The following is a 20,135-nucleotide window of genomic DNA, read 5'->3' as shown; positions in this document are numbered from 1 at the left end:
CTGAGTTTAGATATGAAATTATGGTTGATAATTGTTGAATTGTTGGTTGTTAGCTATGATCAATGTTCTAAAAACCGGATCAGATTGACCGGTCAGACCAGTTCAACTGCAAACCGGCAACATTAACGGTCCGGTCAGGCATAGTAGGGATGGCAAAACGGGTTGAACCCATCGAGCTGACCCACTAAACCCGCTAAAAATGGCGGGTTGGGCTAGGATTTCGAGTCCGCCTAATTAAAAAAATCTGCCAAACCAACACCGTCAATTTGGCAGATTTTGGCGGGGCGGGGTAGGCCGGTCCGCACGGGTCAAAGATTTTTATTATTTTTTTTATTAAATAAAAGAGTGATTATTATTATAAAACTAATAATTATAGAATTTTCAAACACTTTTGTTTTTGTTTTTGTTTTTATTTTTCTTTTAGTTATTAACTTTATTTATTTTATTTTACAATTTCGTATATTTGTTCAAATTATGCGACTTATTTTTTAAAATAAAGATGGTTCTATTGACAAATATTATTTTGAACAATTTTATTGAAGTTAAAAATAAAAAATAAATTATATTATAATTTGGCTATTTTTTATTTGTATTTGATTTTTTAATTATTATTTTTTTGGTTAATTTTAATGAATTCTTTATTTTTCAAAAAAAAAAAAAAGTCAAGCGAGCTAGCCCGCCGACCTGCTAATCTGTCATAAAGCGTGACGGACTGGCATTTTGAACCCTCTTAGTTGGCGGTTCCGTTTATAAGACGGGCCTAGGCGCGGGACGGGACAGATTGGGGCAGGCTGGCCCGCTTTGCCACCCTTTTATACCTCATTTAGAAATGCTGGAACAAAAAAAAAAAAGAAATTCTGAAACCGGCCGGTCGGACCGAACCAAAACCCACCCGGTTCACACAAAAACGGAAGCTCCTTCGTTTCTTTCTCTCTTTCCCCCTTCCTTTTCAGAAAGAAATCACACCACCCCAGCCAAAAAACCCTAGCATTGTAAGCCTACACCCCCGCCGCAAGGAGTGGCATACGCCGCGTCCGTCGCACGCAAAGTTCGCCATCCGTCCGTCTATCTAGCTTCCCTCGTGCTCCAAGTCTTAAACCCTTGTTTGCTGTCACCGATCGCGGCTGCTTCCTCGAGCTCCGCGTCCGTCGTCTTTGTCTGCTCAGCCGCGCTTCCGTCGCCGTTTGTTTGCCGTTCACGTTAGCGTCTTCGTTCAGCTGTCGTCTTTGTTCGCGTTCTTCGCCGTTCACGTTCGCTCGGCGTTTACTGTTCGCATTCACTCGCCGTTCACCGTTCGAGTTCGCATTTGTGTTCGTCTGGAAGCCACGTTGCTCTGCTTCAAACTCTGCGACCAACCCGCGCGCTCCACCTAGCAGTCAAACTGTTCTCTTTTGTCACCGCCGTGAGTTCCCTAAACCCGCCACCAGACAATACACTCACACAACACCAATACTCGCTTCAAACTCTGCAACTTCTGATTTCTATTACAATAAGTAACTATTTGATTTGGTAGTGGTTTGGATTATTTCATAGACTGAATTAAAGTTATAATAGTTATGTTCTCTTCTCTGTCACATTGATATTAAGCTTTGAATTCTCTTATTTCATCTTAATTTTACCGCACTCAACATGTTTGATGAAATGCTTTAACCATATTTCTGGTTGGTTTTATAATTTCTAACTTTTAGAAACTTAGTAAGTTGATTGCATGTGAAATTAGAATAATTGGATCTTAGTAATTAGGAAATTTTAGCTGCACAAATAGCATCTTTGCAGAAAACATATTAGCATGATGATTCCACTTGCATTAGTATTTTTCTGGTAAATTTTTTTGTTTTTGTTGTGATTTTCTGTTCTTGATTTAAGCTGTGATTGAAGGTTCTTTGGTTTTGGCATTCTTCACTTTCCTGTAAGCTTAGCTTTTAATTCTTTGAGCATACACGGATCAAATCATTGTTTTCAGCAATGGTGATTTTTAGATTTTTTTTTTTGGGTTGCTTTGTTTTAAATGTTCCTATTGTTGTTGTGTTTTTGCTGTGATTTAAATGTTCTCTTGGTTCTTTTTTTTTTTTTCCCCGAATGCCCAGTCAGTACTTGGTTGATTGGTTTTGCTCACTGATTGTATTTGATGATAAATTTTAAATTGATAACTCTATTACTGCTTTACTGTCTGTTTCCGTAGTTAAATTTTATTAAAGTTTCTTGAATTTGCACTGCCTATGTTACTGATTCACTGTTCCTTCATTGCTTTTTTTTTTTGTTAATCATTGTGATGAGCTTTGTTAAAATTGGGATGCAAACTGCTAATCTTTCTTCATTTTTCACTGTTCTAACTTCTGTTCTTATTAAGAAATTTGCAATTGGTGATCTTTTGATTTATTATATGCTTCATGTTTTCATTGTTCTGTTCTTATGAAGAAAAAATTTGCAATTAGTGATTGTATGATTCATGTTTTGATTGTTTTGTTATATAAACAAAATTCTGTTTTCATTCTTCTTGTTTCAGGCTCTACCTTTAACTTGTGCATTGTAATTCAATCTAGCTATTTTTAATGGAAGTATAATTATGTTAATTGTCAACAAATTTGCAGCAAGATATTGCATATTTTGATGATTAATTACATTTAGTTGGTGATATTTTATGTGGGTTTTAAATTTGAAAGATATTTAGGATGTTTATTTATAATTTATTTATTATTTTATCATGGAACGGTTTTTCTGGTTGAACTACAGTTAGACCGGTTGGACTAGTAAATCAGTGAAGCAGTGACTAAAGCGGTTTGATGACCGGTCTGGTTTTCAGAACCTTGGCTATGATTGAACCATCTTAGAGCTTTCCCTCCCATAACTTGAATCATTGAATGATTAGCTATGCTCCAGACCTCCAGTACTGTTCTGTACTCTATATTCTGTATTCTTGGTAGGGGTGTGCAAAAAAATCCAGATTTTGGATTTTAAACTAAATCCAAACCAAACCATTAAAAAAATTCAGTTTTAAATAAAAAAAATCCAAACCAAATTGGATTGATTTTATAGTTTGGTTTTTTAATCCAAACCATTTAAACAGTTTTAAATCTGGATCCAGATCCAAATTTAAAAAAACCCTAAATCTGATTTGGTGAACCACAGAACCAGTTCATAGTTGACACTTTGCACGCACAAATCCAGTCCTCTTCTCCTTCGGTTCTTCTCCTTCAACCGTGTAGTCTCCGCCGCAGCTGGCACCGGAGCAGGCAACTGGCATCGGCACCGTGTTGTCTCCTTCAACCGTTCAACGGCCTCACCTCTATTTCTCTTCTTCTGCCTTTGGTCCTCCTTTCTCGTTTGCCATCGTCATCCTTTGGTTTCACCGTCACCGACTCGCCGTCACAGGTGCGGGCTTCCGGTTCTTTTGCTTTCCATTCGCCTCTGCTCGTGCTTATTGCCTCTGGGTCCCAGGGTTAGTACCATTTGCCTCTGCTCTTGCTTTTTTCATATTTAATTTTTTTAATCAGTTGATAATTGCTTTACAATTAGTTGATAATTACTTAATAAGTTGATTGGTGCTGGTAAATAATCTCATACATATTTGATTGATTGATTGATTCTCACAGGAAAGAATCTGATGTAAAAGAAGCCATTTGGCGATAGTTAATCTTTGATGATACGTAACTATCCAACAAATGAGCTTCAATTCACGCATTCACTGTTAATATGAACTTGATTTGTGAAACTAAAATGTACATTGATTTCTGCCTCTTGATGAATTCTATGAATCTAGAATGCAATGCACTTTGAAATTTCCCTGTAACTGTGTGGTATTTGAGATTGAAATTGCCCTGTGTGGTATTTGAGACTGAAATTGCGCAAATGCAAAAAGGTTTTTGGAGATTTGCATTGGCTTTTGTTTCTGTTCTGCTGTTAGCAGTATTGCTGTTTCTAGTTTTTTACTTTGAATTATTTCTGTTCTACTGTTAATAGCAATTAGCACCAAATTTTAGTATGTGAGATAGATAAGGCCGTTTTGGTAGGGTAGTTTATGATATTTTGTGGTAAAATGAGAGTATGGTGGGTTAGGATTTTAGGATTTGGTTAGAAAGGTGATGGTTCTATATAAGTGTCATTTATGGTTTGTAGGGGATCTTGGGTATGATATAGGTTAAATACATGTTTTTAAGGTTGTTGAGGTTGTGTTTTGACAGTGAGGAGTACTAACATTGTCACAATCTTCTCTTGGAGACCCATCTTTGACTTGCAACATTCCCCTTCAAATGTAATCATCAAGCAATCATATCTCACAATAAAGATCTCAACTTCTTTTCTTAATTAATTTATTTGGGCACCCACCTTTTTTTGGCTTTTTCCTTTTTAATTTAATTTTTTTCAACCCCAGATTTATTTGCATTGCTGAGATCACCCTTTTATGTCCTTGGGAGTGTTTCATAGTTCACAAATTTTTGGCTTTGCACTTAACAAAATGACAAAGGCGTTGGGGTCATAGTCATACATTAACTTTGTTTTATTAACTTTGTTTCTCCAAATAAGTGATGCCTTGTTTGTGTTCCTTGGCTTTGGATCTTAGTTTGTTCATTTGACTGAATTCGGATTACATTTGAGTCTACCAAGTACTAATATTAAGCTGCAATTATTTTTAAGCATTACTTTTCTTGCATTTTTTCCCTTCTTTTTTCTTTTCGGTTATGTTATTCATTTTTAATCTTATTTTCTATTTTTTGTGATGCAGAGTGCCTCATATAGAAGACTATGTTTGAGTGATGTACCTTGCTTTATATGCAGATATATTTTTCTCCAAGGTTGTGGTTGTTTGATGATTTTGTTAGCATCTTTTGATATTTTGGGTTGGTTGTTTTAGGGAGATTTTTCAGTGGTGTTCTTTTGATGTTTTGAGAATGATTAAATGTTACATAAATTAGATATTGTCATTAGATTTATAAAGAACCAAATTCTAGTTGTAATGAACCTATATAGTTTAAAAAGACTTTAGTATTAATTTTACTTTTAAAAAAATTATGGTTTGAAAATTAGATTTCTAAAAACTGGTTTTAAAACTGGGTTTTTTGTTAAAAAGTCTGGTTTTGGAAATTGGATTTTTAAAACTGGTTTTAAAACTGGATTTTCTAAAAAAAATCGGATTGGATATTTAAAAACCGGATTTAAAACCAGTTTTTATATAAAACTGGATTTAAATATTAAAACCGGTTTTTATTTTTTCAAACCGGTTTAGAACCGGTTTTTCTTTTTAATCCGGTTCCAGTTTGGTTTCATCAACCACAAAACTGGTTCTAAAGTGGATGCAGTTTGGATTTTTGAAAATCCAAACCATGCCCACCCCTATTTCTTGGTGTTGATTGAATCATTGAATGATTAGTTTACTGTTTGGATTTTTTTTGGTTAATTTTTGGAAAAAAATTGTTAATCTTTGTTAAAATTGTGATAAAATTTTGCTAAAATTGTGATCAGCTGAAAATCTTGTTAATCTTTATTAAAATTATGCTGTAAATTTTGTTAAAAGTTTTTCAGGATTCTATTTGTTCATTATGATCCGTCTTTTGTTATAGCGCAATTTTTGTGAGAACACAATACTACTGATTTGCTCATTTGATTGTTCAATTTTTGTATGAACATACTCTTGTTATTAAGCTTAGTACCTACATTGTTCTCAAGACTTTCACACTATATACTATAGTAGTAGTAGTAGTACTTTCACACTCTATTATAGTAGTAGTAGTAGATGGGAATTGATGGTAAACTACTTACTACTGCCATATGAAAATATATTATATAGGATGTGTCATTATGTAAATTCTTAGCTTGTTGAAAAGTAGGTGTGTTTACTGTTCAAACTAAAGAATAATTGTATGCAATGGTAATGGGAAACCTTAAATGCTGTTCATTCTGGTGCGTTTAATTCTTGTCTTCAGAATGCTTCTGTTTGAATCACACTACTGCCATGATCCACTCAAGAAATGAGATATTAAACACAGCTGTGACATATTGTCAATATTTTTTTTGTTATTTGACTTGAGTTTATATTTGAATGAGATTATAACATTGTGGTTTATGTAGTACTTTTAATTTGGATGATATTTTAAAGTTTATATTAAACTATAATTATGTTCTAGTGTGTTTATTTATATTTTATTTATTATTTTATTATAAAATGATTTTTTCGGTTGAACCACGGTCGAACCAGTAAACCAGTGAATCAGTAGCTAAAGCAGTTCGATGACCGGTTTGGTTTTCAGAACCTTGGTGAAGCCACAAGAACCAACCTTTTCTCCAATTCTCCCATTCTCCCCATCTCCTTCCTCCTCTCCAAAGAAACGGAAACCCTAGTCTCACTGCCGCAAGCCACAAGAAGTGAGCCACCGCTGCCGTCTGTCGCAGTTAGGGGAACGTGTGAAGCACAGAAGCCTCTCCTCCCAACCCTAGAGCCCCTTCTCCGGTTTCTATTATCTCCTTCCTTCTTTCTCCCCAAACAAAAATGGAAACCCTAGCCTCATCGCCGCAAGGAGTGAGCCACCCACGCTGTCCATCTCAGTCAGGGGCTCCTCTCTTTATTCCGTCAGTGTCCTCCAAAGAAGAATCCCTGTTGGCTCTCAGTCTTCGTTTTCTACTGTCGACGTCGTCTGCTCGCAATCGTCCTTCGAAGGTCAGTGCTCACTGCTAGTGCTTGTTCTTCGTTTGCTCCGCCGCGCTTTTGCACCTTCCGTCGTCCTGCTCGTCGCTTAGTCTCCGTCTCTGTGGTGCTTCTGCCCCTCTGCTCAGACCGCTCACAACGAAGGCAATAGCTTCATTTTTTTTTTAATTTTTGTTCTCTGTTCTTCATTCTTTACTCAGAACATTGTTTTTTTTTTTTGGATTCTGCTAATGCTTGATTGAAATTTGAATTTAGCTATATTATACTCTGTTTTCTTGTTTTGGATTGAATCATTGAATGATTAGTTGATTTATTTTTCTGGTTAATCTTTGTTAAAATTGTGCTGATTCAGTTGATTTAGTTCACTGTTTAATCTTGTTAATCTTCATTAAAATTGTGCTGCTGTGTTTTGTTTTGTGTTGTGACTCGATTATGCTTAGATTGTGACTGTCTTAATGACTTAATTGTGCTTAGATTGAATGATTAATTGATTAGCCATGGCTGTTTTGCTGTGTTGCTGTTTTGTGTTTTGTATTTTCATATATAGTGATGTGCTGTTGTTTTGTGTTTTGTGAGTTAATTGTGCTTAAATTGAATGATTAATTGATTATTGATTAGGATTGATTGTTCTGCTATGTTGCTATTTTGTGTTGTGATTTTTATATAGGATGGTTATTCTGCTATGTTGCTATATTTTAGGATGTTTATACTAGTACTAGGAAATATGAATTATATTCTATAAGCACCCTTTTATTTGGATCTTAAGACTGACCTTTGTGTATAGCTTCACAAATTATGTTGCATTATGAAAGTCTTAATTCTCAGATTAATTTATTTTTTCTTAGTTTAAGGTGGATATATGAGTTTTTAAATAGTGATATGGTGAAAAATTTTGTTTTTGATTTACTATCTTATTTTTCCATATAAATTATGAGTATCATGTCATTATACAATAATAATTTAATCTTAGTCATCAAAAGTTATACATAATGCCATTAAAGTTTGAATAATATTTTGATGTTTGTATTTTTTAGGGTGTATTTATAATTTTAAAATTATTTTATTATAAAACAGTTTTTTCGATTAAACCATGGTTGGACCAGTAAACTAGTAAATCAGTGACTAAAGCGGTTCGATAATCGATCCAGTTTTCAGAACCTTGATTAAAACTTAAAATTTTTTTCAAAGCATTAGTTAAACCGAGTATTTAATACGAGCATTGATGGCATCATAGACTTATAGTGATTCACATTTTCAGTGTATGATATTCATATAATTATTGCATAAGAGGTATCAACAGCAACCAACCACCATCAGAACCAGGTCAGCTTCTAGGGGTATACATAAAAAAAACCAAAATGTGGTTAACTGGTTAAAATCCATAACCACATTTTGGTTAACCAATTTAACAAAATTTTAAAAATTTTATTCATATTTTTTAAAATAGGTTAACCAAAACCAAATTAAACAAAATCGGTTTCTAACTGGTTAATCAAAACCAAAACCAAATTTGAACAATTCTAATTTCAATATTTTAGATTAAAAATTCAATTTAAGAAAAAGGTTTTTTTTTTTTTTTATGTAAAAACCGTTTTTTCCCCCAAAAACTAGTTATTTTTTTAAAATGGGTTGTTATTTTTATAACTGGTTAAAAATCGGTTTTAAATTTTTTAACCGGTTAATAACCGGTTTTATCATATAAAATCAATTTGGTTAATTAACCAAGATTAAATTTTTTGTTAACAAAAAAACAGGTTTGGTTTTTGGATTAACCAAACCATGTGCACCCCTATCAGGTTCTACAACTTCGTGTGGATTCTTCTTAAACCCAATGACATCTACTTACTCTTATTTCTACATACCTTCCTTCACATCCATTTTCATTTCCATTTTCACTTTCGCAGTTGCATTTGCATTTCATCTCTGTCACTTTCAAACTTCTTTTCGTTCTCGTTTGGTTTAGACCGAAGAGAATGTGGAGGCTCAAGGTTTCCGACGGTGGAAGCCCATGGCTTCGGACACTTAATGATCACATTGGCCGGCAGATTTGGGAGTTCGATCCTAATCTCGGATCGCCGGAAGAGCTCGCTCAGATTGAAGCCACTCGCAAGAGTTTCCGCGAGAATCGCTTTGAACACAAGCATAGCGCTGATCTCCTCATGCGCATTCAGGTACTCTTTTTCTCTGAGGCTAATTTCCATTCAAGTTTTGATAGTTTTTCTTTTTCCATTTAAGTAAATTTGTTTTATTTACTTACAATTTATACTATAAAAATTTCTTTTTATTTTTTCATTTTTTTTTATTTTTAAATAAAGTATCAAAAGTTACAAGAGCATTTGATTTGATTAGTGGTCCCTATTTAAAAAATTTTAAGGATTAGAGTTATCAATGATTCATACTTTATGTAGAGGAGAAGTGACAACATATGTTAAGTTTGAATAGGTGGGTCTAGGGCAGTAAGATCATGAATTGTTTTCTGCTACATTTGGGTGCGGAACTAATCCTTGTGCAGGTGTTTTCTTTAGCCTTGTCTACAAAGTTGGTTGCTATTGGCATAATAATCCCCTCTTATAGAAATTCTGCTTTTAGTTGTGGTTTTATTTGCTGTTAATCAATCAGACACTGACCTAGTTCATTAATTTCTTAGAAAAAGCAATTATTATTATACTGTGTACTTGTTTGATACTTGTTCCTTCTTCGAACGTGGAAATCAATTCGGAAGTGTTTTTTAAATCTTTAAAATGAGGACATTTTAGAAAATCATTTTATCATATTGTTATACTGGGAGGTTGTATATTATATTTTGTGCGTTGTTATGGTATCAAAGCTATAAGTTTCTGATATCAGAAATTCAATCCTTTTAAGTTCAATGATGTTTCTTAAAAAACATTGCAGTTTGCAAAAGAGAACCCAATTAGTGAAGTCTTACCCAAAGTTAGAGTAAAAGATATTGAAGATGTTACTGAAGAGACTGTGACAAGAACATTGAAAAGGGCCATTACTTTCCATTCAACCCTCCAGAGTGACGATGGACACTGGCCTGGAGATTATGGAGGTCCCATGTTTCTTATGCCTGGCTTGGTAAGTTTTATTTTGAACACTTGATCTTTTCTCCTTTGTGAAATTTTTTCTCTGTTAATTGTTATATTCCACATATTCTGACCTTGAAACGCATGTTTTTTGACAATATTGAAACTTCAGCTTTCAAATTTGTGTTTGAAATTGTCTTCCCTCCCAAATGATAAATGTGGAACTCAAATAATGTTTGGGTTAATTGTTATATTATGCATATTCTGGCCTTAAAATACATTGTTTTTGACAATATTGCAACTTTTTCCTTCAAAATTATGTTTGACATTGTCTTTCCTCTGACTTGATAGCTGTGGATATCTAATACTGTTTGGGATATCCAATCAAACAGATAATTGCTCTTTCTGTCACTAGAGGACTGAATGCAGTCTTAACAGAAGAACATAAAAAGGAAATATGCCGATATCTCTATAATCATCAGGTAAGAGCTTTGTCCCATCCTTCACCCTAATCTTTGGACTTGTCCCAGAAATTATTCTCATTAGTGAACTGTAACTACAGAACAAGGATGGTGGATGGGGTTTGCATATTGAAGGTCCAAGCACCATGTTTGGCTCTGTCTTAAATTATGTTGTTCTGAGATTGCTTGGTGAGGGACCTAATGATGGAGGAGGGGACATGGAGAAAGCACGTAACTGGATTCAATCACATGGTGGTGCTACTTACATAACATCATGGGGAAAAATGTGGCTTTCAGTTAAAATCTTAGCCTATCTTTGAGTCTATTTTTTATTTTAAATTTTCATCATATGAATATTAAGATATTTTTAATGATTTTACTAATGTATATGGTATATTTGTTTATTTTCTACTTTCTGATTATAGGTGCTCGGGGCACATGAATGGTCAGGAAATAATCCCATGCCCCCTGAGATATGGCTACTTCCATACTTGCTCCCATTTCATCCAGGTTATTGTGTTTTATTCTAGTTGTTTATCAATCAATCTTCTCAGAGAGAATACATGAACTAATAGATGTGTAAAAATATTCAGTTTAGGAACAACTATCCACTTAAGTGGTTATCGATGTTAATGAGCTGTTACATAAATGATAGATTGTTTCCAAGAGTTCATTTTTCTTTCATGCTTCACAGTTGAGTGTTTCATGATAGGATGTTTACAAATGCATCAAGTTTCTTTATATGATCAGCTTTTGTATATTAGTTGGACTTTTTACTCCAGGAATAGAGCAAATTGCACTATGATAGTGAGAATTTCTTTCAACCTTACACGAAACCTGATCTTGTTGCTGGAGAGATACATATATTATTTTAGGTTGAACAATATGACTTCAAATTGTACAAAAGACTTTTGATGTAAAGTTTGTGCTGGAATTTATTTGTTGTTCATCTAGGAACCTTTGTGTTGTGATTAAGTACTCTATATCATCGTTACTGGATAAAAGGCTGGCATTGTTGTATGTGTTCATGAGTTCATGCGGCGTATGCAGTCCTTATTCCTTAAGAATGACTTCTATTGTTGATTACTTGTACAAAGAATCATTTTAAAATTAGTTGTCTATGTTTATTGTAATTTGTTTTTGGGTGAATTATCTTAAACACTGTTTAATGTTATATGTATTTTTCATTTTGAGTTATATTTTTTGTACTGTACAGGAAGGATGTGGTGTCATTGCCGGATGGTCTATTTGCCCATGTCCTACTTATATGGCAAGAGGTTTGTTGGTCCAATCACACCAACAGTGTTATCTTTGAGAAAAGAGCTCTATAACACACCATATCATGATATAGATTGGGATAAAGCTCGCAATTTGTGTGCTAAGGTTAGTGATGCTTGTAAGTTTTGAAAACATTTTGAGCCTCCACACTTGAAATTTTCTCTTGTAGTTAACAATTGCATGGAAATAGAATTTGCACTTTGTTCCTCGTATTGGCTTCTTTTTCTCGTCAAAATCATATGTTAATTATCCTGTTGAATTGATACCAGAACTTATATCCATGCAAAACCAGTTACTATTGTTTATGCCCACATAATACCAATCTACAAACTACAATGGCAACCATCATGTCACTATTATTAGTGGTTACTTTGTTTGCCACCCCGTTATCAACCAAGTAATTACTAGGATACTTCTTATATGCTTATTATTGTCCTTAGAATAATGCCATTGTAAACTATCATTATAACATGTTATTTTCATTTCAAAGCATTGATTCTTCCAAAAGCTTCAACTGATAGGTGATAATGCAATAAAGGTTTTTATATATTTAATGTCCTCTGTTGTTTGAATTTGAAATTCCCTTGGCTTGAAGCTTGAGCAATGCAGAGGCTCATTCCTTTTGTGATGAAATTAAACTTTGTGTGGAAGAATGTAGGTAGAAAGTGTCAGACTATTGGGAACTTTGTCATCAGCATTTGATTTCTCTAAAATTGTTAACTACCAATTTAATTGTGCTAAAGATAACGTTACAAGAGGATTGTCTTTGTTTTCATGCAGGAAGACTTGTACTATCCTCATCCTTTTATTCAGGATGTTCTTTGGGCCACTCTACACAAGGTCGTTGAGCCTGTTATGATGCATTGGCCTGGAAACAAGTTGAGAGAAAGGGCTCTAACAACTGTAATGAAGCATATACACTATGAAGATGAGAATACTCGGTATATTTGCATAGGTCCTGTAAACAAGGTAATTCTTGAGAGGGGACAGGAGTCACAAGGTTTCTCTTCAACTATTCATTGTTTCTTAACTTCCCTCCCTTTGCATTGGGGTATTAGAAATCTCCTTCTATTCATCTTTGGATAACTTGCTTTTCTAATGACCAAAATAATTGTTAGGCTTTGGTTACATATTGATTTATTTTTACTGTGTTATTTTCATTTAGTGTTAAACTGTTGATTGTATTTTTTGTGGATGCCTGAGCACCTCTTCGTTGTTCCCGTTATATATATATTTCCAGCTAACTGGGGACTTGATTAGCAAAAATACTGACAATTTTTATTCATTTATTTTTGGGGATAAAAATGAAATACTAATTATCTTGTTAATGTTATTTTGCCCGATTCTCAATCAGGTGTTGAATATGCTCTGCTGTTGGATAGAAGATCCAAATTCAGAGGCCTTCAAGTTGCATCTTCCAAGGCTTAATGATTATTTGTGGATTGCTGAAGATGGCATGAAAATGCAGGTCCACATATTAGTCAACTTATTCTCTTATCAGAGTGATCAGAAGATGTTTTTGATATAATTGGACATAGTCACGGATGATTAGGAATGATATGGGCTTAAAATTGATATTTATATAGTGCAAAATAATATGTGAAACTATTGTTGCAGCATTATTGGGTTTTTCTTAAGGTCATAATAGTGTTTGCTCAAGCTTATATCACAAAATTTACTTGTAACCAATTTTTGTTGCAGGGATACAATGGAAGTCAACTATGGGATGCTGCATTTGCTGTCCAAGCAATTATTTCATCTAACCTCATTGAAGAATATGGCCAAACTATTAAAAAAGCTCATTCGTTTATTAAGAAATCACAGGTAACTTTCACACTTTTATTACTATTGTTGCATCGGTTCACCCTTGTTGATCAACATTTCTCTTCTTTTTCTTGTAAAAGGTTTTAGAAGATTGTCCAGGTGATCTTAATTATTGGTACCGTCACATTTCCAAAGGTGCTTGGCCTTTTTCAACTAGAGATCATGGATGGCCAATATCTGACTGCACATCTGAAGGACTAAAAGTAATTATTGATTGAAAAAAGTAGAAGAAATTGTACTTGTTTAATTTATTCTGCCACTTTAATAAATATGCTACTTTTTAGGCTGCTCTATTACTTTCCAAAATTTCACCAAAGATTGCTGGTGAGCCAATCGAAGCAGAGAGGCTATATGATGCTGTTAATATCGTGCTCTCATTGCAGGTAATAGACTTGTCATGGCTGAAGCTAGATTATCTGAGTAGTTTGAGCAAATAAATCATTGATAGATTGGTGGAAGAAGATTTTCATTTTATCTTTTTCTTTCTTGTAAAGATACCATGTCCTCTCTCTATTTAACCTTTTCTTTCTCATTAATTTGTTCATTTTTTTTATCAATTTTTATTTATTTATTTATTTTAAATATCTTGTGTGTCTAACTGTGATCTACAGTGTATGAGCAAATAGCTTCTTTAAAATTTGTTGAATCTCTTTGAAGAATCAACACTATTATCGAGAGATGTATTTATTCATTTATGAATTTTCCCAACTCTTCAGAATAACGATGGTGGCTTTGCAACATATGAACTCACACGATCATATAGATGGTTGGAGGTAACTTTCTTTTATGAATAATTAGAAATTAGCCTACTTGAATTACACCATGTGAATAATAAAGTATGAAAATCTGTTACAATGTAGTCAATGCTCCCTCTGCCATCTTCCCCCAAAACTTATTTCTCAATTCGTCAAGCACATGAATTTGAAGTTATACCACAAAAGCTAGAACTTTGAAATTATTGTTTGTGAACAAAATTTTTTGGCCTTTCCTCTAGATTTTGGAATTACAGATGACGAGTTGATCTTGAAAATTTAGGAAGTTGATTTTGGATTAAGATTAGATACACACTTAGATGAATGCTTTCTCTTTTGTCAGATAATAAATCCAGCAGAAACTTTTGGCGATATAGTTATTGATTATTGGTAAGCTGTCAAATACTTGTTCAGTATAAGTTTTTGCATTCCTCTTCCTATCCCTTAACCCATCATTTGAATCTTTTAATATTTTTATTTGCTATGTGCTATAGTTATGTGGAATGTACATCAGCCTCTCTGCAAGCATTGGCATCATTTCGGAAATTATATCCCATGCATCGCTCAGAAGAAATAAGCCGCTGTATTAAAAAAGCCACTGCATATATTGAAAGCGTTCAAGCTTTGGATGGTTCATGGTTTGCTACTTCCTTTTTGGAAACCACTATTTTCAACTTTTTCCTATTGATTTGATAGTTGATTTATGCATGTTGTAGTTTTGCTCTCTTGCTTTTAGCATGAATGGAACTTTGTTAGTTTAGTAGACCTCTAAACCACTCAAATTTGCTTAACAGGTATGGTTCATGGGGAGTTTGCTTCACCTATGCCACATGGTTTGGGATAAATGGGTTGATTGCTGCTGGAAAGAGTTACAGTGATTCCGCAGCCATCCGTAAAGCTTGTGAATTTCTGCTGTCTAAGCAGCTTTCAAATGGTGGCTGGGGAGAGAGTTATTTGTCTTGTCAAAACAAGGTTAAATTTATTATTTCTAAATGCCAATATCATTTATTTTTCTTCTTAGAAATCCCTAAAACTACTAAGCATTTTCTTGTGGGAGAGTCTTTTTCGAGTAGTGCATGCATGAACACGATAAAGAAGTTGTCGAGATTATAACTTTCTGGGAAGTGTGTGGGAAGGAAAGGAGAGTATAAGACGAAGAATTTGATGAAACTGATAGTTGTCGAGATTATAACTTTCTGGGAAGTGTGTGGGAAGGAAAGGAGAGTATAAGACGAAGAATTTGATGAAACTGATACAATTTCGATATAACGTATTGCATTTTGTTTTTAAGTAACATTCAGTTAGAATACTCTATTACTTTCAGGAATCCAAAGGATGAGAGTTATAGTTATGTTTCTCCCAATGTCTGTTTTTCAGGTGTATTCAAATCTTGAAAACAACAGGGCTCATCTCGTAAACACATCGTGGGCCTTGCTGGCTCTCATTGCTGCTGGACAGGTATATACAGCAAAATATTTGCTACTTTTGTGCTGCTGCCATGGTTTTGAACTGATTAGTTTATTATTACACCAAATCCATTCTTCATTGAGGTAGGATAATTTATCACTTTGACAGTTTTTAAAAAACTTAAATAGCTTATACATATCCCACCTGTGTTGATACATGTATTATATAAAACCCATGGCAATGCTTTGTAAGTTCATGTTATCCTGCATTTGTCTTATCATATAATTTTATATTTCACGTGGAATGTATATGTATGAACAGGCCAAAAGAGATTCAAAACCATTGCACCGTGCAGCCGCATATCTGATAAATTCCCAGATGGACAATGGTGACTATCCACAAGAGGTATTGATTTCAAAATCCCATATCTTGCATTCTGTATATCATTTAAATTGTTAAAATGCCAAAAGAAATCAACTAAATCAATATTTCTTTTCTCTCCTGTTAGGAAATCATGGGGGTGTTCAACAGGAATTGCATGATCACTTATGCTGCGTACAGAAACATATTCCCTATCTGGGCATTGGGCGAATACCGATGTAATGTGTTGCAGGCTCGTTAATCTTTCTCCATTTGGATGCTGTCTGAATTGTTTCAGTTTTAGATCTTACTTGTTTCCATTATTCCTTTATTGAATACTTCATGACTAAATTAGTTTGGTAGTGAGCTAAACAAAGAGCTGACTTGTGGAATATTGCAATGTTAAATAAATAGAGTAAACTAAATATAGGATAAGAACATTTTGTCAGAGTTCAGAATCTAATTTCACTTTTTGTCTACATACTACTAATGCTTTTATAAAATATTTGGGGACCCCATTGCCCTAAAGAAGCTCCGCCCCTACGTACATGAGTTAATCACGTTACCGTAGGTGAGAACGCGGGGAGTTGAAAATATTATAAAAAAGGTTAAAATATATTCTTTGTTCTTGAATTTTGTTAAAAATTTTTAAAATATATTTAAATTGTTTTGTTTTAATTTTGTCTCAAAAGTTTTTGATTTGTATCAAATATATTTCTAATAGTTAAATTTTTAAAAAATTTAAGACAAATTTAAAAATAATACATGAAAATTATGTTTGATTTGTTTGTGTTGAGGGTTGTTCTTATGAAATTGTTGTTAAATTTATTTTAAATTTTTTAAAAAATTAGTTGCCAAAAATATATTTGATGCAAAATAAATTTTTTTTGAATAAAATTAAAACAAAATAAAACTTAGAGATATTTTTAAAATTTTTACTAAATTTTAAAGATAAAAATATATTTATTCTTAAAGAAATGTCACATAGAATATAGTATAACAAGTAACAACAACCTGTGATGATCGAAAATATAATTTTAAATTAAAGTATGGTGTCATAGATAACGTAATGATATATTTATAACTATATAAAAAATTTAAAAATTACAAAAATAAATGTTACTTTCCAGTATAATATAATTTTAAAAGGGAAAAATGTCACAACTCACAAAAGAGCTTCTACCGGCCACTTTTTTTTTTTTCTTTGGTCAAGTGTACCGGCCACTTTAAATTTTGGAAAAACTACCAAAAAAATCCTTTTTGTGAGAAATATATGTCATCCCAAATAAAAAAAAGAAACACGTCGGCAAAAGAGCGAAAACCTTGTAATGCAAAACGATCATTAATCTCCAGCCCCTTTCCATAAGGCCTCTCTGACTCTTTCGAATGATCCTTTTAGCCCTGACTCATGCCATATATGGCACGTTTTTTGTTCGCTTGTGACTATTTTCCCCATTTATTGCCGTTATTTTCAAAATTAATTATTTGAATCTCACGATTTAAATATATTATTAATATGCCATTATTTTTATATAATAATTAAATATTTTATTCTGTGAGTTTTTATATATAAATTTTAGATAAATTCTACTCAATCTTCTCTAAAATAAAGGATAAATTATCTTTTTATAACATATCTTATTATTATTATTATTATTATTATTATTATTAGATAAAAACACAATTAAAAAAGAACCCCAATTTTTTCTCTCTCCAGTATATGATTCGGAAAAAAAAAAAACAGATACAAACGCGAAAAAGCCAGGACAGAGGACTCACCGTGGAGAGAGTGGCAGCACAGTGAGAGACCGGGGTCGAGCTTGGCCGTTGAAGACGCGTGGCAGGGAGGACAATCGACGCTGGTTCGAGGCCGGTGCAGAGACCATGCTGGACAGGGACGTCGCTCAGAACTTGTGTTGAGGCGTCGACAGCGACGACGTGTGGAACTAGGTTGAGGTGGCGAGGGGTCGGTCGGCGTTAGCGAGTACGCCTGCAGCTGGGTCGACGCAGCGTTGCCAAGGACGCGTGGAATGGAGCTTGCGAGGAGCAACAACGGCACGGGACCATGCTTCCAGTTGGAAAAGGAGAAGATGCGACGGCGCGATGTGGTGGCAGGGGAACGGGAGCGGCGCGATACATGGGAGAAGAAGGTGCAGTGGCGGCGGTGAGGTGCGTTGGTGACGACGCAACAGGGAAGGGGGTGTGAAGTGGTTGCGGTAAAAAGAGAAAAAGGTAGAAGGTGAAAGGCTAGGGTTATGGTGGATAAATGGGATGTGATGTCTTTTTTGTTTTAGTGGGTTTGGGTGTATTTACGTTGTTCGCAACTTCTGTTGTCTATCTAGTAGACTCTCTGACGTGGTTTGATGACGTGGATTATTAATGACACGTGTCACTTCATAATTTGACCACATGTAATGATATGATGATGGGTCAAACAGTGACATGTGGCATGCTAGCGTGGATGGATGTGTCACGTGTCATAATACTATTCAATTATGTGTCACAACATTAATCATCCATATGTTATTCACTATGTCATTATTGTAGATGCATCAAATTGGTTCGTGACTTTGCATTAAGAGCCCGTTTGGGAAACTCTAGAAGTAGCTTTTTTAAGTTTTGACTTATGAAAAGTAGTAGTATTAATGTCGGGTGCAATTTTCAAAACCAAATTGCAACTTTCTAAGAAGCTATTTTGGAGCTTATAGAGAAATTAAAAAAAATGACTTCTCTCATAATACTTCTACTTTTCATTACATTTCTTTAAAATAAACACTTTTAGAGTTAAAAATCCAAATACAAAATAACTTATTTATAAGTTACTTTTAACAGAGTCATTTATTATTTAAGTTATTTTATCAAAAGGAACTTAATTAAGTTAGTTACCCAAATTGGGCCTAAGTGACTTATTTTAGTTCTTGAAATTGAATGTTATTCTCCAAATTAGTCCCTTCAATAATTTTTTTTCTCTTTCTTATGAATTCAAAATTCTCAATATTTTTGAATGCACTAATTTTAATTATAATTTTTTTACATATTTTTTAAATACAAATAATGTTGATAAATATTATTAAGATTTTAGTTTTTATCATACAATTTTTTTCAATAATTTAATACTAATAGCTACGCCACTTGAAATAATTTGTTAACTTCTTATGCAATAACGAAGAAACTACATACTCCTCTTGAGATAAGATCATTAATCAAATGACTAAGTTATCATCTCTTTCTATAAATATCCCAACAAATTAAGGTATTTCTCAACTCAATTCTCACATAAATCAACTTAAACTCTTGCTGATTTAGGTATTGGAGTCTCTTATAGATACCTCCAACTATTGTCTTGGAGTTGACATGAAGGTACTTCAAGCATCTTACCAATGGCGGAGCCACACAGTAGAAAAGGGGGGCCAGGCCCTTAATTTTAATTTTCTACTTGTAAATTATATGTAAATTTCAGTTTAACCTCCCTTAAATTTTTATTTTAGTCTTATTTTATTGTGTAAATATTTTTAACCCCCTTCTAATATTTCATCTAGCTCCGCCCCTGACTCTAACTATCATCTTCGGCCTGTTTCATTTAGCTCATTTACACACAACTAGTTTAAAGTACGCCTCGTAACAATAATTATATGATTGATTTAAAAAACATAATTTTTTAAGTTAAAAAAAGAGTATATTTTGATTCTTGATTTCTTGTTAAAAATACACGTGTTTTTTTACGAAAATAAAAAAAATGTATTTAAGCATACATACATACATACATACATACATACATACATACATACATACATACATACATACATACATACATACATACATACATACATACATACATACATACATACATACATACATACATATTACAAAATTTATTAATGTTAAATTATTATAAAAAAATAAATAATTAAAACTAACATCTTAAAAATATTTTAAAAAAGTATTTATATTTAAATGACATGTGAAAAAATAGAATTAAAATTAGTGTATCTAAAGATATTGAGAATTTTGAACTAAAAAAATAAAAGAAAAAACTTGTGAAAGGACTAATTTTGTGTATGATATTCAATTTTAAGGACTATAATAAGTCACTAATGCAAAGTCAGGGACCAATATGATGCATCAACAACGCGACATAGTGGATAACATGTGGACAATAATGTTGCACATGGGGCATAAGCTAACAAATGGCCAAATAGTATTTTGGCACGTGATATACCTGACCACGCCAGCATGTCACGTGTCACTAATGATTCACGTCATCAAGCCACATCAGCATGCCGTTAATGAAAAATAGATCAGGGACTAACATGATGCACTTTTACTAATTTTAGAGACGTAATTGGTACAATTAAAATTTCAAAAAATCTCAAGAACCATATTG

At 33.4% G+C, this 20,135-nt stretch overlaps 1 protein-coding gene across 17 annotated transcripts; it reads left to right on the top strand.

The window, feature by feature from the left end:
• The first annotated feature begins 929 nt into the window (after positions 1 to 929).
• Positions 930 to 16,201, top strand: LOC112783770 (cycloartenol synthase). 17 transcript variants are annotated; one of them, XM_072231564.1, is made up of 22 exons: positions 952 to 1,402; positions 2,734 to 3,439; positions 4,724 to 4,793; positions 7,899 to 7,963; positions 8,604 to 8,811; positions 9,536 to 9,721; positions 10,062 to 10,151; positions 10,232 to 10,426; positions 10,556 to 10,640; positions 11,347 to 11,513; positions 12,189 to 12,377; positions 12,763 to 12,876; positions 13,110 to 13,232; positions 13,313 to 13,435; positions 13,517 to 13,615; positions 13,949 to 14,005; positions 14,328 to 14,374; positions 14,479 to 14,622; positions 14,779 to 14,956; positions 15,362 to 15,442; positions 15,713 to 15,796; positions 15,900 to 16,201. In XM_072231564.1, exons 5-22 carry the CDS (start codon positions 8,614 to 8,616, stop codon positions 16,011 to 16,013), a joined length of 2,274 nt encoding a protein of 757 aa, XP_072087665.1. In that variant the 5' UTR covers positions 952 to 1,402; positions 2,734 to 3,439; positions 4,724 to 4,793; positions 7,899 to 7,963; positions 8,604 to 8,613; the 3' UTR covers positions 16,014 to 16,201. The 17 variants fall into 17 exon arrangements, with proteins under 17 accessions (XP_025682616.1, XP_025682617.1, XP_072087666.1 ...); XM_025826835.3 differs by lacking the exon at positions 4,724 to 4,793 and having other exon boundaries at positions 963 to 1,402; positions 2,734 to 2,887; positions 3,130 to 3,439; XM_072231560.1 differs by lacking the exon at positions 7,899 to 7,963 and adding an exon at positions 6,246 to 6,784 and having other exon boundaries at positions 963 to 1,402.
• Positions 16,202 to 20,135: the final 3,934 nt, after the last annotated feature.

The sequence above is a fragment of the Arachis hypogaea genome, chromosome 20, assembly GCF_003086295.3.
Source record: "Arachis hypogaea cultivar Tifrunner chromosome 20, arahy.Tifrunner.gnm2.J5K5, whole genome shotgun sequence".
Classification (NCBI taxonomy): Eukaryota; Viridiplantae; Streptophyta; class Magnoliopsida; order Fabales; family Fabaceae; genus Arachis; species Arachis hypogaea.
This window is presented reverse-complemented; position numbering and strand designations above follow the sequence as displayed.

Bases quoted from the DNA above. Each gene is read 5' to 3' on its own strand.
- LOC112783770 (XM_072231559.1), top strand. From the start codon at position 4,755: ATGTACCTTGCTTTATATGCAGATATATTTTTCTCCAAG. The intron at 14,375-14,478 runs GTAAGCTGTCAA...TATGTGCTATAG, and splicing joins GATATAGTTATTGATTATTG to TTATGTGGAATGTACATCAG. The intron at 15,797-15,899 runs GTATTGATTTCA...CTCTCCTGTTAG, and splicing joins ATGGTGACTATCCACAAGAG to GAAATCATGGGGGTGTTCAA.